This window comes from Pseudophryne corroboree, chromosome 8, assembly GCF_028390025.1.
Source record: "Pseudophryne corroboree isolate aPseCor3 chromosome 8, aPseCor3.hap2, whole genome shotgun sequence".
In the NCBI taxonomy this organism is placed as follows: domain Eukaryota; kingdom Metazoa; phylum Chordata; class Amphibia; order Anura; family Myobatrachidae; genus Pseudophryne; species Pseudophryne corroboree.
Window position 1 is genome coordinate 436,665,759 of NC_086451.1, and position 16,361 is coordinate 436,682,119.

At 46.2% G+C, this 16,361-nt stretch overlaps 1 protein-coding gene across 5 annotated transcripts in view; it reads right to left on the bottom strand.

Moving 5' to 3' along the window:
- DDAH2 (DDAH family member 2, ADMA-independent) overlaps positions 1–15,166 on the bottom strand; it is a 33,697-nt gene extending 18,531 nt beyond the window's left edge. Inside the window, exons 1-4 of one of the 5 annotated variants that reach the window (XM_063938057.1) lie at positions 2,618–2,716; positions 1,683–1,809; positions 385–831; positions 172–271 (exon numbers count right to left, since the gene is read on the bottom strand). In XM_063938057.1, coding sequence (XP_063794127.1) covers positions 172–271; positions 385–648 — 364 coding nt within the window. In that variant the 5' untranslated portion in view covers positions 649–831; positions 1,683–1,809; positions 2,618–2,716. Of the gene's footprint in view, positions 1–171; positions 272–384; positions 832–1,682; positions 1,810–2,617; positions 2,724–14,055; positions 14,138–14,950; positions 15,048–15,087 lie in introns of those variants that run through there. The other 4 variants (XM_063938059.1, XM_063938058.1, XM_063938060.1 and 1 more) reach the window with 4 other exon arrangements.
- Positions 15,167–16,361: the final 1,195 nt, after the last annotated feature.

The window sequence follows — 16,361 nt, forward strand, 5'->3', positions numbered from 1 at the left end:
GAGAGATAAAGATGAGAAGTTGCCCAAATAATCAGCTTCTGCCATTTCAAAGACTGCTTGATAAATGACAGAAGTTGCTTTGGGCTTCTTCTCCACTTTCTCTCTGCCAAAGGCTTGATGCACCTCCCCATTAGCCTGATGACCCAGGTGAAGCTCGACACAATCACCTACCTGTGTATAGAATATCACTGGCATCCAGTGTGGCATTCTCATCCTCAAGTTCACATACTCTGAATTTCAACTCTTCAAACAACTTCTGCAAACCTTCTGTCTGAGTAAGATGGAGAAAAGCAGAGGGTGAGGAGGAACCGGGGAACAGATGGCGAATTATGAAACAAGGATGGGACGCATACATAATCATGTGTGACAGAAATATGAATTCACCTCTTTTCTTCTTGCAGGATTATATGGGCGAGTGATTAAGGCTGTATCTGCTATCACAACTGCCATGTCCCCAATTAGTTGTCCTCGGGGTAGATCTTCGTTTGGGGGTAGCTCCATCACCTGAAGACCCAGCTTCTGCCTCAAGATGCCACAGAAGACACCGCTCTCCCTCTGTGCCCTTGCGAGGTCCACCTGCCCATCTCCTTCATGTGCCAGAGAGGAGGGCACCCCTCTCACCACAGCATGGGTGTATCTGCCAGTCATTTCTTATGCCCCAGGAAGGGGAACCAAGGACTAGAGTCCTAATGATGTCAAACAGAACCTGCAGATAGTTCTGTTTGGGTCTACAGTCACTCCCTTCCTGGTTTCCTTCCACAACACTCCTCTTCTCCTGCCTGGATGTGTTCCTCTCTCCCCAGCCTCCTGTTTCCTTCCTGACTTCACATCCTGGAATAAAAGGAACGACAACATATGTCTGAATCTATACATACATATAGCACAAAGCACATGCAGACGCTACATGTGTTACAAACACTAGAAAGTAAACACATGGCATAGCTTGGACACACAGAACCCATCCCTATTGACATTTCACTAGCAGCTTTGGGATTACATTCTTCAACTCATTAACGTAATTACTTGGCTCCAACAAGGCTATCCTACAGGTCAGAATTTCCCAAACTCTGCCATTACAGTCCAGATTTTAAGGATATCCATGCTTGATTCCAGTTGGTTAAATTAAATTGAGAGGAGGTGTCAATTATGGGGTCTATTTACGAAGCAGTGAAAAGAGTGGAGAAGTGAGCCTGTAGAGAAGTTGCCCATGGCAACCAATCAGCTGCTACATACAATTGTATAGTATGCAATTTATAAAATGTTACTTCAATGCTGATTGGTCATCATGGACAACTTCTCCACACTTTTCACTGCTTCATGAATAGACCCCTATGTCACCTGTGCTAAAGCATGGAAATCCTTAAAACCTGGGCTGCAACGGCAGAGTTTGGGAAACTCTGAATAAGGTCAGCGCTTTCCAAACATGGTTCTTAAATCCCTCAAGCAGCGCTAGTATTAAGGATAACCATGCTTGGTCACAGGTGATGTAACGCATACCTCGGTTATTTTGATTTAACCATCTGTGATCAACATGGATAACCTTAAAACCTGGATTGCAAGGAGGCTTAGAGTACAGAGTTTAGGAAACATCTCTATAGGTGGCATGTGATGTCCTTTTCTACAGTGTTGTAGATCATTGGACGCCGTGCTTTAAACAGAGAAAATTAAGTAAAAGAAAATACCAGAAATCATCCATCACTTCATGGCCTGTAGACTTAACATGGTATGCCCATGCCATGTTTACAGGGTTCTCTCTTCCACACAGCTGCAACAAGAAAGGGATAAGACGCAGCTACTGTAGGTTTTTTCCTGGAGAGCAAGAGAGGAAATATCAAGGTTTAGCCCCAAGGGTGCTGTTCAGTCGCCTTTCCACCAGCACTGAAAGTGTTAAATCAGAACATTCTGAAGGCCACATCCTCCATAGCACTCAGTTGTGAAGGGGTTAAGAAGGAGCCTGGCTGTTCATGTCCCATAGAGGTTGCCAGAGCTCTGGTACCCCAAGTACTGATAATCTGGATAAACGAGAACTCTGTCACCCCCCACAGTATGTACTTCGTAATCCTGGGCCATATTCACACTACAGGCAACATTGCAGGGTTAGGTACGGCATTGCAGAGGTTAATTAAGGATTCTGTGCAGTCACATAGTACACGGTAGTGACAGGGTTAATTATCCTACTTGTAAAACACCAGCACATAATGCAGCGCTGTATATTAAGGGGAGTGGGTTACAAATAAATGACATACAATAACACTAACAGAAGATAGAAGGGGTCCTGCCTAAACTAGTTAGGGCCCCGCTGGTTCCCAGGGATATTAGGGATCACACACATATACAGCCTTTTGTTTTTATCATTTTAAGGACAGACAGAAGAGGGATCTATAGGAGACAGAGTGTAGGGTGGGCCGGGGAGGACCCCTACAGTCACAGGGGAACAGACCCAGCCAGACACCAGCAAGGACAGAGTGCTGTGTGCTGGAGGGGAGCAGAGAGAGGACCAGGCAGGGGAGAGGAGGAATGTAGCAGGCTGCAGCAGGGAGGAGAGGAGCAGGGTGAGGCAGGGAGCCCTGGGCCTGGACACAGGGAGGGAAGGGGAGAACATAAATAAATATCTCACCACAGGGAGGAGAAGGTGCTGGCACGTGATAAGTCCTTGTCCCCAAACCGCAGAGAGCTGGGGGTCACCCAGTCCAAAGCGTCCCTGCTGCCTCCCCCCTTATCCCTCCCCTCTCTCCATCGCCCCTTTATCCCTCCCTCTCTGCATCTCTCCCTCCTCCCTCCAGCAGCCTCATGCTCTCTCCTCCTACAGTCACAGCACTGGTGGGAATTCAGAGGCCAAGATGTACACCCAAAGCAGATTACACCCTGCTCCCCATCCATCCAGACACCGCACACAGACATCATCCTCCTTATACACAGGATGGAGAGGACGTGTACCAACACACAGACATCATCCTCCTTATACACAGGATACAGAGGACGTATACCAACACACAGACATCATCCTCCTTATACACAGGATACAGAGGACGTGTACCAACACACAGACATAATCCTCCTTATACACAGGATGGAGAGGACGTGTACCAACACACAGACATCATCCTCCTTATACACAGGATGGAGAGAACGTATACCAGCACACAGACATCATCCTCCATATACACAGGATGGCGAGGACGTGTACCAACACACAGACATCATCCTCCTTATACACAGGATGGAGAGAACGTATACCAGCACACAGACATCATCCTCCATATACACAGGACGTGTAGCAGCACACAGACATAATCCTCCTTATACACAGGATGGAGAGGACGTGTACCAACACACACACCACCCTCCTTATACACAGGATGGCGAGGACGTGTACCAACACACAGACATCATCCTCCTTATACACAGGATGGCGAGGACGTGTACCAACACACAGACATCATCCTCCTTATACACAGGATGGCAAGGACGTGTACCAACACACAGACATCATCCTCCATATACACAGGACGTGTACCAGCACACAGACATCATCCTCCTTATACACAGGACATGTACCAGCACACAGACATCATCCTCCATATACACAGGACGTGTACCAGCACACAGACATCATCCTCCTTATACACAGGACATGTACCAGCACACAGACATCATCCTCCATATACACAGGACGTGTACCAGCACACAGACATCATCCTCCATATACACAGGACGTGTACCAGCACACAGACATCATCCTCCTTATACACAGGATATGTACCAGCACACAGACATCATCCTCCTTATACACAGGACGTGTACCAACACACAGACATCATCCTCCATATACACAGGACGTGTACCAACACACAGACATCATCCTCCATATACACAGGACGTGTACCAACACACAGACATCATCCTCCATATACACAGGACATGTACCAGCACACAGACATCATCCTCCATATACACAGGACATGTACCAGCACACAGACATCATCCTCCTTATACACAGGACGTGTACCAACACACAGACATCATCCTCCATATACACAGGACGTGTACCAGCACACAGACATCATCCTCCATATACACAGGACGTGTACCAACACACATACATAATCCTCCTTATACACAGGACGTGTACCAGCACACAGACATCATCCTCCTTATACACAGGACGTGTACCAACACACAGACATCATCCTCCATATACACAGGATATGTACCAGCACACATACATAATCCTCCTTATACACAGGATATGTACCAGCACACATACATAATCCTCCTTATACACAGGACGTGTACCAACACACAGACATCATCCTCCATATACACAGGACGTGTACCAGCACACAGACATCATCCTCCTTATACACAGGATATGTACCAGCACACAGACATCATCCTCCTTATACACAGGATATGTACCAGCACACATACATCATCCTCCATATACACAGGACGTGTACCAACACACAGACATCATCCTCCTTATACACAGGATATGTACCAGCACACAGACATCATCCTCCTTATACACAGGATATGTACCAGCACACATACATAATCCTCCTTATACACAGGATATGTACCAGCACACATACATAATCCTCCTTATACACAGGACGTGTACCAACACACAGACATCATCCTCCATATACACAGGACGTGTACCAGCACACAGACATCATCCTCCTTATACACAGGATATGTACCAGCACACAGACATCATCCTCCTTATACACAGGATATGTACCAGCACACATACATCATCCTCCATATACACAGGACGTGTACCAACACACAGACATCATCCTCCTTATACACAGGATATGTACCAGCACACATACATAATCCTCCTTATACACAGGACATGTACCAGCACACATACATAATCCTCCTTATACACAGGACGTGTACCAACACACAGACATCATCCTCCATATACACAGGACGTGTACCAGCACACAGACATCATCCTCCATATACACAGGACGTGTACCAACACACAGACATCATCCTCCTTATACACAGGATATGTACCAGCACACAGACATCATCCTCCTTATACACAGGACGTGTACCAGCACACAGACATCATCCTCCATATACACAGGACGTGTACCAACACACAGACATCATCCTCCTTATACACAGGATATGTACCAGCACACATACATAATCCTCCTTATACACAGGATATGTACCAGCACACATACATAATCCTCCTTATACACAGGACATGTACCAGCACACAGACATCATCCTCCTTATACACAGGACATGTACCAGCACACAGACATCATCCTCCATATACACAGGACGTGTACCAACACACATACATCATCCTCCATATACACAGGACGTGTACCAGCACACAGACATCATCCTCCATATACACAGGACGTGTACCAGCACACAGACATCATCCTCCTTATACACAGGACGTGTACCAACACACAGACATCATCCTCCATATACACAGGACGTGTACCAGCACACAGACATCATCCTCCTTATACACAGGATATGTACCAGCACACATACATAATCCTCCTTATACACAGGATATGTACCAGCACACATACATAATCCTCCTTATACACAGGACGTGTACCAACACACAGACATCATCCTCCATATACACAGGACGTGTACCAGCACACAGACATCATCCTCCTTATACACAGGATATGTACCAGCACACAGACATCATCCTCCTTATACACAGGATATGTACCAGCACACATACATAATCCTCCTTATACACAGGACATGTACCAGCACACATACATAATCCTCCTTATACACAGGACGTGTACCAACACACAGACATCATCCTCCATATACACAGGACGTGTACCAGCACACAGACATCATCCTCCATATACACAGGACGTGTACCAACACACAGACATCATCCTCCTTATACACAGGATATGTACCAGCACACATACATAATCCTCCTTATACACAGGATATGTACCAGCACACATACATAATCCTCCTTATACACAGGACGTGTACCAGCACACAGACATCATCCTCCTTATACACAGGATATGTACCAGCACACATACATAATCCTCCTTATACACAGGATATGTACCAGCACACATACATAATCCTCCTTATACACAGGACATGTACCAGCACACAGACATCATCCTCCTTATACACAGGACGTGTACCAACACACAGACATCATCCTCCATATACACAGGACGTGTACCAACACACAGACATCATCCTCCATATACACAGGACGTGTACCAGCACACATACATCATCCTCCATATACACAGGACGTGTACCAGCACACAGACATCATCCTCCATATACACAGGACATGTACCAGCACACAGACATCATCCTCCATATACACAGGACGTGTACCAGCACACAGACATCATCCTCCATATACACAGGACGTGTACCAGCACACAGACATCATCCTCCATATACACAGGACGTGTACCAGCACACAGACATCATCCTCCTTATACACAGGACATGTACCAGCACACAGACATCATCCTCCATATACACAGGACGTGTACCAGCACACAGACATCATCCTCCATATACACAGGACGTGTACCAGCACACATACATCATCCTCCTTATACACAGGACGTGTACCAGCACACAGACATCATCCTCCATATACACAGGACGTGTACCAGCACACAGACATCATCCTCCATATACACAGGACGTGTACCAGCACACAGACATCATCCTCCATATACACAGGACGTGTACCAGCACACAGACATCATCCTCCTTATACACAGGACGTGTACCAGCACACAGACATCATCCTCCTTATACACAGGATATGTACCAGCACACAGACATCATCCTCCTTATACACAGGATATGTACCAGCACACATACATCATCCTCCTTATACACAGGACGTGTACCAGCACACAGACATCATCCTCCATATACACAGGACGTGTACCAGCACACAGACATCATCCTCCTTATACACAGGACATGTACCAACACACAGACATCATCCTCCATATACACAGGATATGTACCAGCACACATACATAATCCTCCTTATACACAGGATATGTACCAGCACACAGACATCATCCTCCTTATACACAGGATATGTACCAGCACACATACATCATCCTCCATATACACAGGACGTGTACCAGCACACATACATAATCCTCCTTATACACAGGACATGTACCAGCACACAGACATCATCCTCCTTATACACAGGACGTGTACCAACACACAGACATCATCCTCCATATACACAGGACGTGTACCAGCACACAGACATCATCCTCCTTATACACAGGATATGTACCAGCACACATACATCATCCTCCATATACACAGGACGTGTACCAGCACACATACATAATCCTCCTTATACACAGGACGTGTACCAGCACACATACATAATCCTCCTTATACACAGGACGTGTACCAACACACAGACATCATCCTCCATATACACAGGACGTGTACCAGCACACAGACATCATCCTCCATATACACAGGACGTGTACCAACACACAGACATCATCCTCCATATACACAGGACGTGTACCAGCACACATACATAATCCTCCTTATACACAGGATATGTACCAGCACACATACATAATCCTCCTTATACACAGGATATGTACCAGCACACAGACATCATCCTCCTTATACACAGGATATGTACCAGCACACATACATAATCCTCCTTATACACAGGATATGTACCAGCACACAGACATCATCCTCCTTATACACAGGACATGTACCAGCACACAGACATCATCCTCCTTATACACAGGACATGTACCAGCACACAGACATCATCCTCCTTATACACAGGACGTTTACGAGCACACAGACATCATCCTCCATATACACAGGACGTGTACCAACACACAGACATCATCCTCCATATACACAGGACGTGTACCAACACACAGACATCATCCTCCATATACACAGGACGTGTACCAACACACAGACATCATCCTCCATATACACAGGACGTGTACCAACACACAGACATCATCCTCCATATACACAGGACGTGTACCAACACACAGACATCATCCTCCTTATAAACAGGACGTGTACCAGCACACAGACATCATCCTCCATATACACAGGACGTGTACCAACACACAGACATCATCCTCCATATACACAGGACGTGTACCAGCACACAGACATCATCCTCCTTATACACAGGATATGTACCAGCACACAGACATCATCCTCCTTATAAACAGGACGTGTACCAGTACACAGACATCATCCTCCTTATACACAGGACGTGTACCAACACACAGACATCATCCTCCATATACACAGGACGTGTACCAGCACACATACATAATCCTCCTTATAAACAGGACGTGTACCAGTACACAGACATCATCCTCCTTATACACAGGACGTGTACCAACACACAGACATCATCCTCCATATACACAGGACGTGTACCAACACACAGACATCATCCTCCATATACACAGGACGTGTACCAACACACAGACATCATCCTCCTTATACACAGGACATGTACCAGCACACAGACATCATCCTCCTTATACACAGGACGTGTACCAACACACAGACATCATCCTCCTTATACACAGGACATGTACCAACACACAGACATCATCCTCCATATACACAGGACGTGTACCAACACACAGACATCATCCTCCTTATACACAGGACATGTACCAGCACACAGACATCATCCTCCTTATACACAGGACATGTACCAACACACAGACATCATCCTCCATATACACAGGACGTGTACCAACACACAGACATCATCCTCCTTATACACAGGACGTGTACCAGCACACAGACATCATCCTCCTTATAAACAGGACGTGTACCAGTACACAGACATCATCCTCCTTATACACAGGACATGTACCAGCACACAGACATCATCCTCCTTATACACAGGACGTGTACCAACACACAGACATCATCCTCCATATACACAGGATACAGAGGACGTGTACCAACACACAGACATCATCCTCCTTATACACAGGACGTGTACCAGCACACATACATAATCCTCCTTATACACAGGACATGTACCAGCACACATACATCATCCTCCTTATACACAGGACGTGTACCAACACACAGACATCATCCTCCTTATACACAGGACGTGTACCAACACACAGACATCATCCTCCATATACACAGGACGTGTACCAGCACACAGACATCATCCTCCTTATACACAGGATATGTACCAGCACACAGACATCATCCTCCTTATACACAGGATATGTACCAGCACACAGACATCATCCTCCTTATACACAGGACGTGTACCAACACACAGACATCATCCTCCATATACACAGGACGTATACCAGCACACATACATAATCCTCCTTATACACAGGATATGTACCAGCACACATACATCATCCTCCTTATACACAGGACATGTACCAGCACACATACATCATCCTCCTTATACACAGGACGTGTACCAGCACACAGACATCATCCTCCATATACACAGGACGTGTACCAGCACACATACATAATCCTCCTTATACACAGGACATGTACCAGCACACATACATCATCCTCCTTATACACAGGACGTGTACCAACACACAGACATCATCCTCCTTATACACAGGACGTGTACCAACACACAGACATCATCCTCCATATACACAGGACGTGTACCAGCACACATACATCATCCTCCTTTATACACAGGACGTATACCAACACACAGACATCATCCTCCTTATACACAGGATACAGAGGACGTGTACCAACACACAGACATAATCCTCCTTATACACAGGACGTATACCAACACACAGACATCATCCTCCTTATACACAGGACACAGAGGACGTGTACCAACACACAGACATCATCCTCCTTATACACAGGATACAGAGGACGTGTACCAACACACAGACATCATCCTCCTTATACACAGGACGTGTACCAGCACACAGACATCATCCTCCATATACACAGGATGGAGAGAACGTATACCAGGACACAGACATCATCCTCCATATACACAGGATACAGAGGACGTGTACCAACACACACACCACCCTCCATATACACAGGATACAGAGGACGTGTACCAGCACACAGACAGACACACACACACCACCCTCCTTATACACAGAATACAGAGGACGTGTACCAGCACACAGACATCATCCTCCTTATACACAGGATGGAGAGGACGTGTACCAGCACACAGACATAATCCTCCTTATACACAGTATGGAGAGAACGTATACCAGGACACAGACATCATCCTCCATATACACAGGATACAGAGGACGTGTACCAACACACACACCACCCTCCATATACACAGGATACAGAGGACGTGTACCAGCACACAGACAGACACACACACACCACCCTCCTTATACACAGAATACAGAGGACGTGTACCAGCACACAGACATCATCCTCCTTATACACAGGATATGTACCAGCACACAGACATCATCCTCCTTATACACAGGACGTGTACCAACACACAGACATCATCCTCCTTATACACAGGATACAGAGGACGTGTACCAACACACAGACATCATCCTCCATATACACAGGACGTATACCAGCACACATACATAATCCTCCTTATACACAGGATATGTACCAGCACACATACATCATCCTCCTTATACACAGGACATGTACCAGCACACATACATCATCCTCCTTATACACAGGACGTGTACCAGCACACAGACATCATCCTCCATATACACAGGACGTGTACCAGCACACATACATAATCCTCCTTATACACAGGACATGTACCAGCACACATACATCATCCTCCTTATACACAGGACGTGTACCAACACACAGACATCATCCTCCTTATACACAGGACGTGTACCAACACACAGACATCATCCTCCATATACACAGGACGTGTACCAGCACACATACATCATCCTCCTTTATACACAGGACGTGTACCAGCACACATACATCATCCTCCTTTATACACAGGACGTATACCAACACACAGACATCATCCTCCTTATACACAGGATACAGAGGACGTGTACCAACACACAGACATAATCCTCCTTATACACAGGACGTATACCAACACACAGACATCATCCTCCTTATACACAGGACACAGAGGACGTGTACCAACACACAGACATCATCCTCCTTATACACAGGATACAGAGGACGTGTACCAACACACAGACATCATCCTCCTTATACACAGGACGTGTACCAGCACACAGACATCATCCTCCATATACACAGGATGGAGAGAACGTATACCAGGACACAGACATCATCCTCCATATACACAGGATACAGAGGACGTGTACCAACACACACACCACCCTCCATATACACAGGATACAGAGGACGTGTACCAGCACACAGACAGACACACACACACCACCCTCCTTATACACAGAATACAGAGGACGTGTACCAGCACACAGACATCATCCTCCTTATACACAGGATGGAGAGGACGTGTACCAGCACACAGACATAATCCTCCTTATACACAGTATGGAGAGAACGTATACCAGGACACAGACATCATCCTCCATATACACAGGATACAGAGGACGTGTACCAACACACACACCACCCTCCATATACACAGGATACAGAGGACGTGTACCAGCACACAGACAGACACACACACACCACCCTCCTTATACACAGAATACAGAGGACGTGTACCAGCACACAGACATCATCCTCCTTATACACAGGATGGAGAGGACGTGTACCAGCACACAGACATAATCCTCCTTATACACAGTATGGAGAGAACGTATACCAGGACACAGACATCATCCTCCATATACACAGGATACAGAGGACGTGTACCAACACACACACCACCCTCCATATACACAGGATACAGAGGACGTGTACCAGCACACAGACAGACAGACAGACACACACCACCCTCCTTATACACAGAATACAGAGGACATGTACCAGCACACAGACCTCATCCTCCATATACACAGGATACAAAGGACGTGTACCAGCACACACACACACCACCCTCCTTATACACAGAATACAGAGGACGTGTACCAGCACACAGACATCATCCTTCTTATACACAGAATGTGTACCAACACAAACCACCCTCCTTATACACAGGATGGAGAGGACGTGTACCAGCACACAGACATCACTTTCCATATACACAGGATGCTGCCCTTCCATATACACAGGATGCTGCCCTTCCATATACACAGGATGCTGCCGCAGCCATGTACCAGTCACTTCCCACTGGAACATCGGAAACTTCTTCATAATGCACAGAATGGCATGTACCACTCTCCTCCACCTAATACAGAGGATGCCAGCCACCTACATAGTACCCTCCACCTAATACAGAGGATGCAGGCCACCTACATAGTACCCTCCACCTAATACAGAGGATGCAGGCCACCTACATAGTACCCTCCACCTAATACAGAGGATGCAGGCCACCTACATAGTACCCTCCACCTAATACAGAGGATGCAGGCCACCTACATAGTACCCTCCACCTAATACAGAGGATGCAGGCCACCTACATAGTACCCTCCACCTAATACAGAGGATGCAGGCCACCTACATAGTACCCTCCACCTAATACAGAGGATGCAGGCCACCTACATAGTACCCTCCACCTAATACAGAGGATGCAGGCCACCTACATAGTACCCTCCACCTAATACAGAGGATGCAGGCCACCTACATAGTACCCTCCACCTAATACAGAGGATGCAGGCCACCTACATAGTACCCTCCACCTAATACAGAGGATGCAGGCCACCTACATAGTACCCTCCACCTAATACAGAGGATGCAGGCCACCTACATAGTACCCTCCACCTAATACAGAGGATGCAGGCCACGCAGCACTCTCCACCTAATACAGAGGATGCAGGACACCTACATAGCACCCTCCTCCTAATACAGAGTATACAGGCCACGTAGCACTCTCCACCTAATACAGAGGATGCAGGCCACCTACATAGTACCCTCCACCTAATACAGAGGATGCAGGCCACCTACATAGTACCCTCCACCTAATACAGAGGATGCAGGCCACCTACATAGTACCCTCCACCTAATACAGAGGATGCAGGCCACCTACATAGTACCCTCCACCTAATACAGAGGATGCAGGCCACCTACATAGTACCCTCCACCTAATACAGAGGATGCAGGCCACCTACATAGTACCCTCCACCTAATACAGAGGATGCAGGCCACCTACATAGTACCCTCCACCTAATACAGAGAATGCAGGCCACCTACATAGTACCCTCCACCTAATACAGAGAATGCAGGCCACCTACATAGTACCCTCCACCTAATACAGAGGATGCAGGCCACCTACATAGTACCCTTCACCTAATACAGAGGATGCAGGCCACCTACATAGTACCCTCCACCTAATACAGAGGATGCAGGCCACCTACATAGTACCCTTCACCTAATACAGAGGATGCAGGCCACGCAGCACTCTCCACCTAATACAGAGGATGCAGGACACCTACATAGCACCCTCCTCCTAATACAGAGTATACAGGCCACGTAGCACTCTCCACCTAATACAGAGGATGCAGGCCACCTACATAGTACCCTCCACCTAATACGGAGTATACAGGCCACGTAGCACTCTCCACCTAATACAGAGGATGCAGGACACGTACATAGTACCCTTCACCTAATACGGAGTATACAGGCCACCTACATAGTACCCTCCACCTAATACGGAGTATACAGGCCAAGATTGCACCCTCTTTATCCTCCTATCCTAATACAGATCTGTCTGTATTTTGAGTGCAACCCCAGGTCATGTACCACTCAAATTCAGCTAATACAAAGGATTAAGGATAGATAGCATCAGCTTTGTCCTAATACACAGGATACAGGCCATATGTACCTGCCCTCTTATTCACAAGATACAGGCCACGTAACAATTGCCTCAAAGTGCATGGAGGGAATTGTGGCTAACGAACATCAAGGCCTTACCACATCATGGTAGGTGAGGCTGCACCCCTGGTGGCGATGTTGGTAACATAGATTGATTTAGAGTGTTTAACCACCCCAACTCCTGGCGCAAATATTTATATTAAATTTAAAATTAGCTATACATCAGCTGCAAGTACTGAGGGATTGCTGGCTCCCCCAAACAACAGAAAAAAATATATATACAAAAGTGTAATGCGCTTGATGTATGCTTGTTAATAAATTGTCAAAAAAAGTAAATACACAGGTGTCTGATGTTGGTAACATAGGCCCAAAGTCTGTAAAATAACAGGTTAGTACTTGACCATTCACCAAGCTTGATCAATCCCCCCCCCCCTTCAAGGTTTTTCGTTAAGCATCTCTAAAACACATGGGTAATAGAGGGCGTGCAGCATCCTGGTCAAAATTAAGCTTAGTGCACACTTATCAAACATTATTGGGAGCGCTCCAATACCCTTCTGCCCCATGTGACTGAGAAATGGCATGCCTAGACTTGGATTATGGCAGCACAAGTATCAGGGTGCCCAAACACCCACAGAGCCGGCACCTATAGAAGTGCACCAGTGAAGAAGTTGAGCATGGCAACCAATCAGCATTAAAGTAACATCATTTGCATACTATAAAATGATACAGAGCAGCTGATTGCTTATAATAATAAATAAAATGGCAACCAAACTATTCAGTGAAGTGTTTATTTGGAACCTAGGTTTAGAAGAGCATTCATTATTACACTGTTGTGGTGTTTGCAGCCATGTATCACAATCAGCTGTGTGTGACAGTCTGCCCACACGCTTGCTGCGGTCTATAAACACATATAAAGATGCCTCTACTAATAAGAAACCTCATGCGTCTGTCTCTAACCCAGAGATATAATAAAAGGCATGCACGGAAAACCTACCACCATAAGCAGATCCGCAGTGGAAGAATTGGGCTAATTATCCTTATAAGCTTTCCAGGCTGTGGTCAGGGTGCGGCTCCCCTTATTAACTCCCCCATTACCCAGCAAGTCTGCTCTAGTTTGCAGGAAGAACTTACAAAGTGTGAAACACGTGAGCAGATTTCTGTTCTAATTTGGTCCATATGCACTAACGCCGTAGTTCTCAAACTCGGTCCTCAGGAGCACAAATAGCTAGGTCACATTTTCCAGGTCACCCAGCAGGTGCACAGGTGTAGTCATTGCTCACTGACATATTTTAAACGATCCACAGGTGGAGCTCACTATTTTACTTGAGATTCTGTGAGGAGACCTGGAAAACATGCACTGTGTGGGATCCTGAGGACTGAGTTTGAGAACCTGTGCACTAACACAGAGGTTCTCAAACACAGTACTCAAGGCTCCCCAATGGTCCAGGTTTTAGGTATAGCCATGGTTTAGCACAGATGGTTAAATCGAATTGAGGCATTAATTAAGTCACCTGTGGCCAAGCATAGATAAACTTAAAACCTGGTTCGTTGAAGTGCCTTGTGGACCACGTTTGAGAACCTCTGCACCAACATATGTCCTTGTCACTCTTTTTACTCTAAGAGGGCAATTCAGTTACAGGCAATGCCGGTCTAGTGCGCGCATATTCCGCACTTACAGAACCCCCTGTAGGTCTATTAAGGGTGATATCTGGGAGAACTCGGGGGCATTTTGTGTGTTGTGCTAGCTTTCCAAAGCTATTGCAACAGAACATGGCCCACATTTGAATTAAACATTAAGTTTTCACCCAACCACCCTCAACAAATTTTCCATGAATGACCTGGGGTAAATTAAATACATCTGTGCACATTTATGATAGCAAGTACCCTGGAAGAGTTTTGTTGCCTTTAGCGGCCAATTAGATACTTGCTTTCACTTTCTAAACCACATTCTATAAATGATAGCTAAAATATGATTGGTAGCACTAGCTACCTTCAACTTAGCTTTTCCTGTTACTAGTTTTCAGGAAATTTCCCACATATCATACCTCCCAATACTTAAAGCTGAAGTTCCCAAATGTGGTCCTTGAGGCACCCTAACAGTCCAGGTTTTAAGTATTTCCATGCTTGGCCACAGGTGACTTAATTAGTACCCCAGTCAATATGATTTAACCATCTGTGCTGAGCCATGGCTATACTTAAAACCTGGGCAGTTAGGGTGCCTTGAGGACCACGTGTGGGAACCTCTGACTTAAAGTGTGGACATAGGGGCGCTGAGCACTGTTGGCGTGGCTAGGTCTCATCACTTTGGGCATGCCAAAAACCCCAGGGCCCTGTCTAGCATATATAATGTACTGGGCAGGAGCGGATTGGCCATAGGGCCCATTAGGAAGATTCCCGGTAGGCTG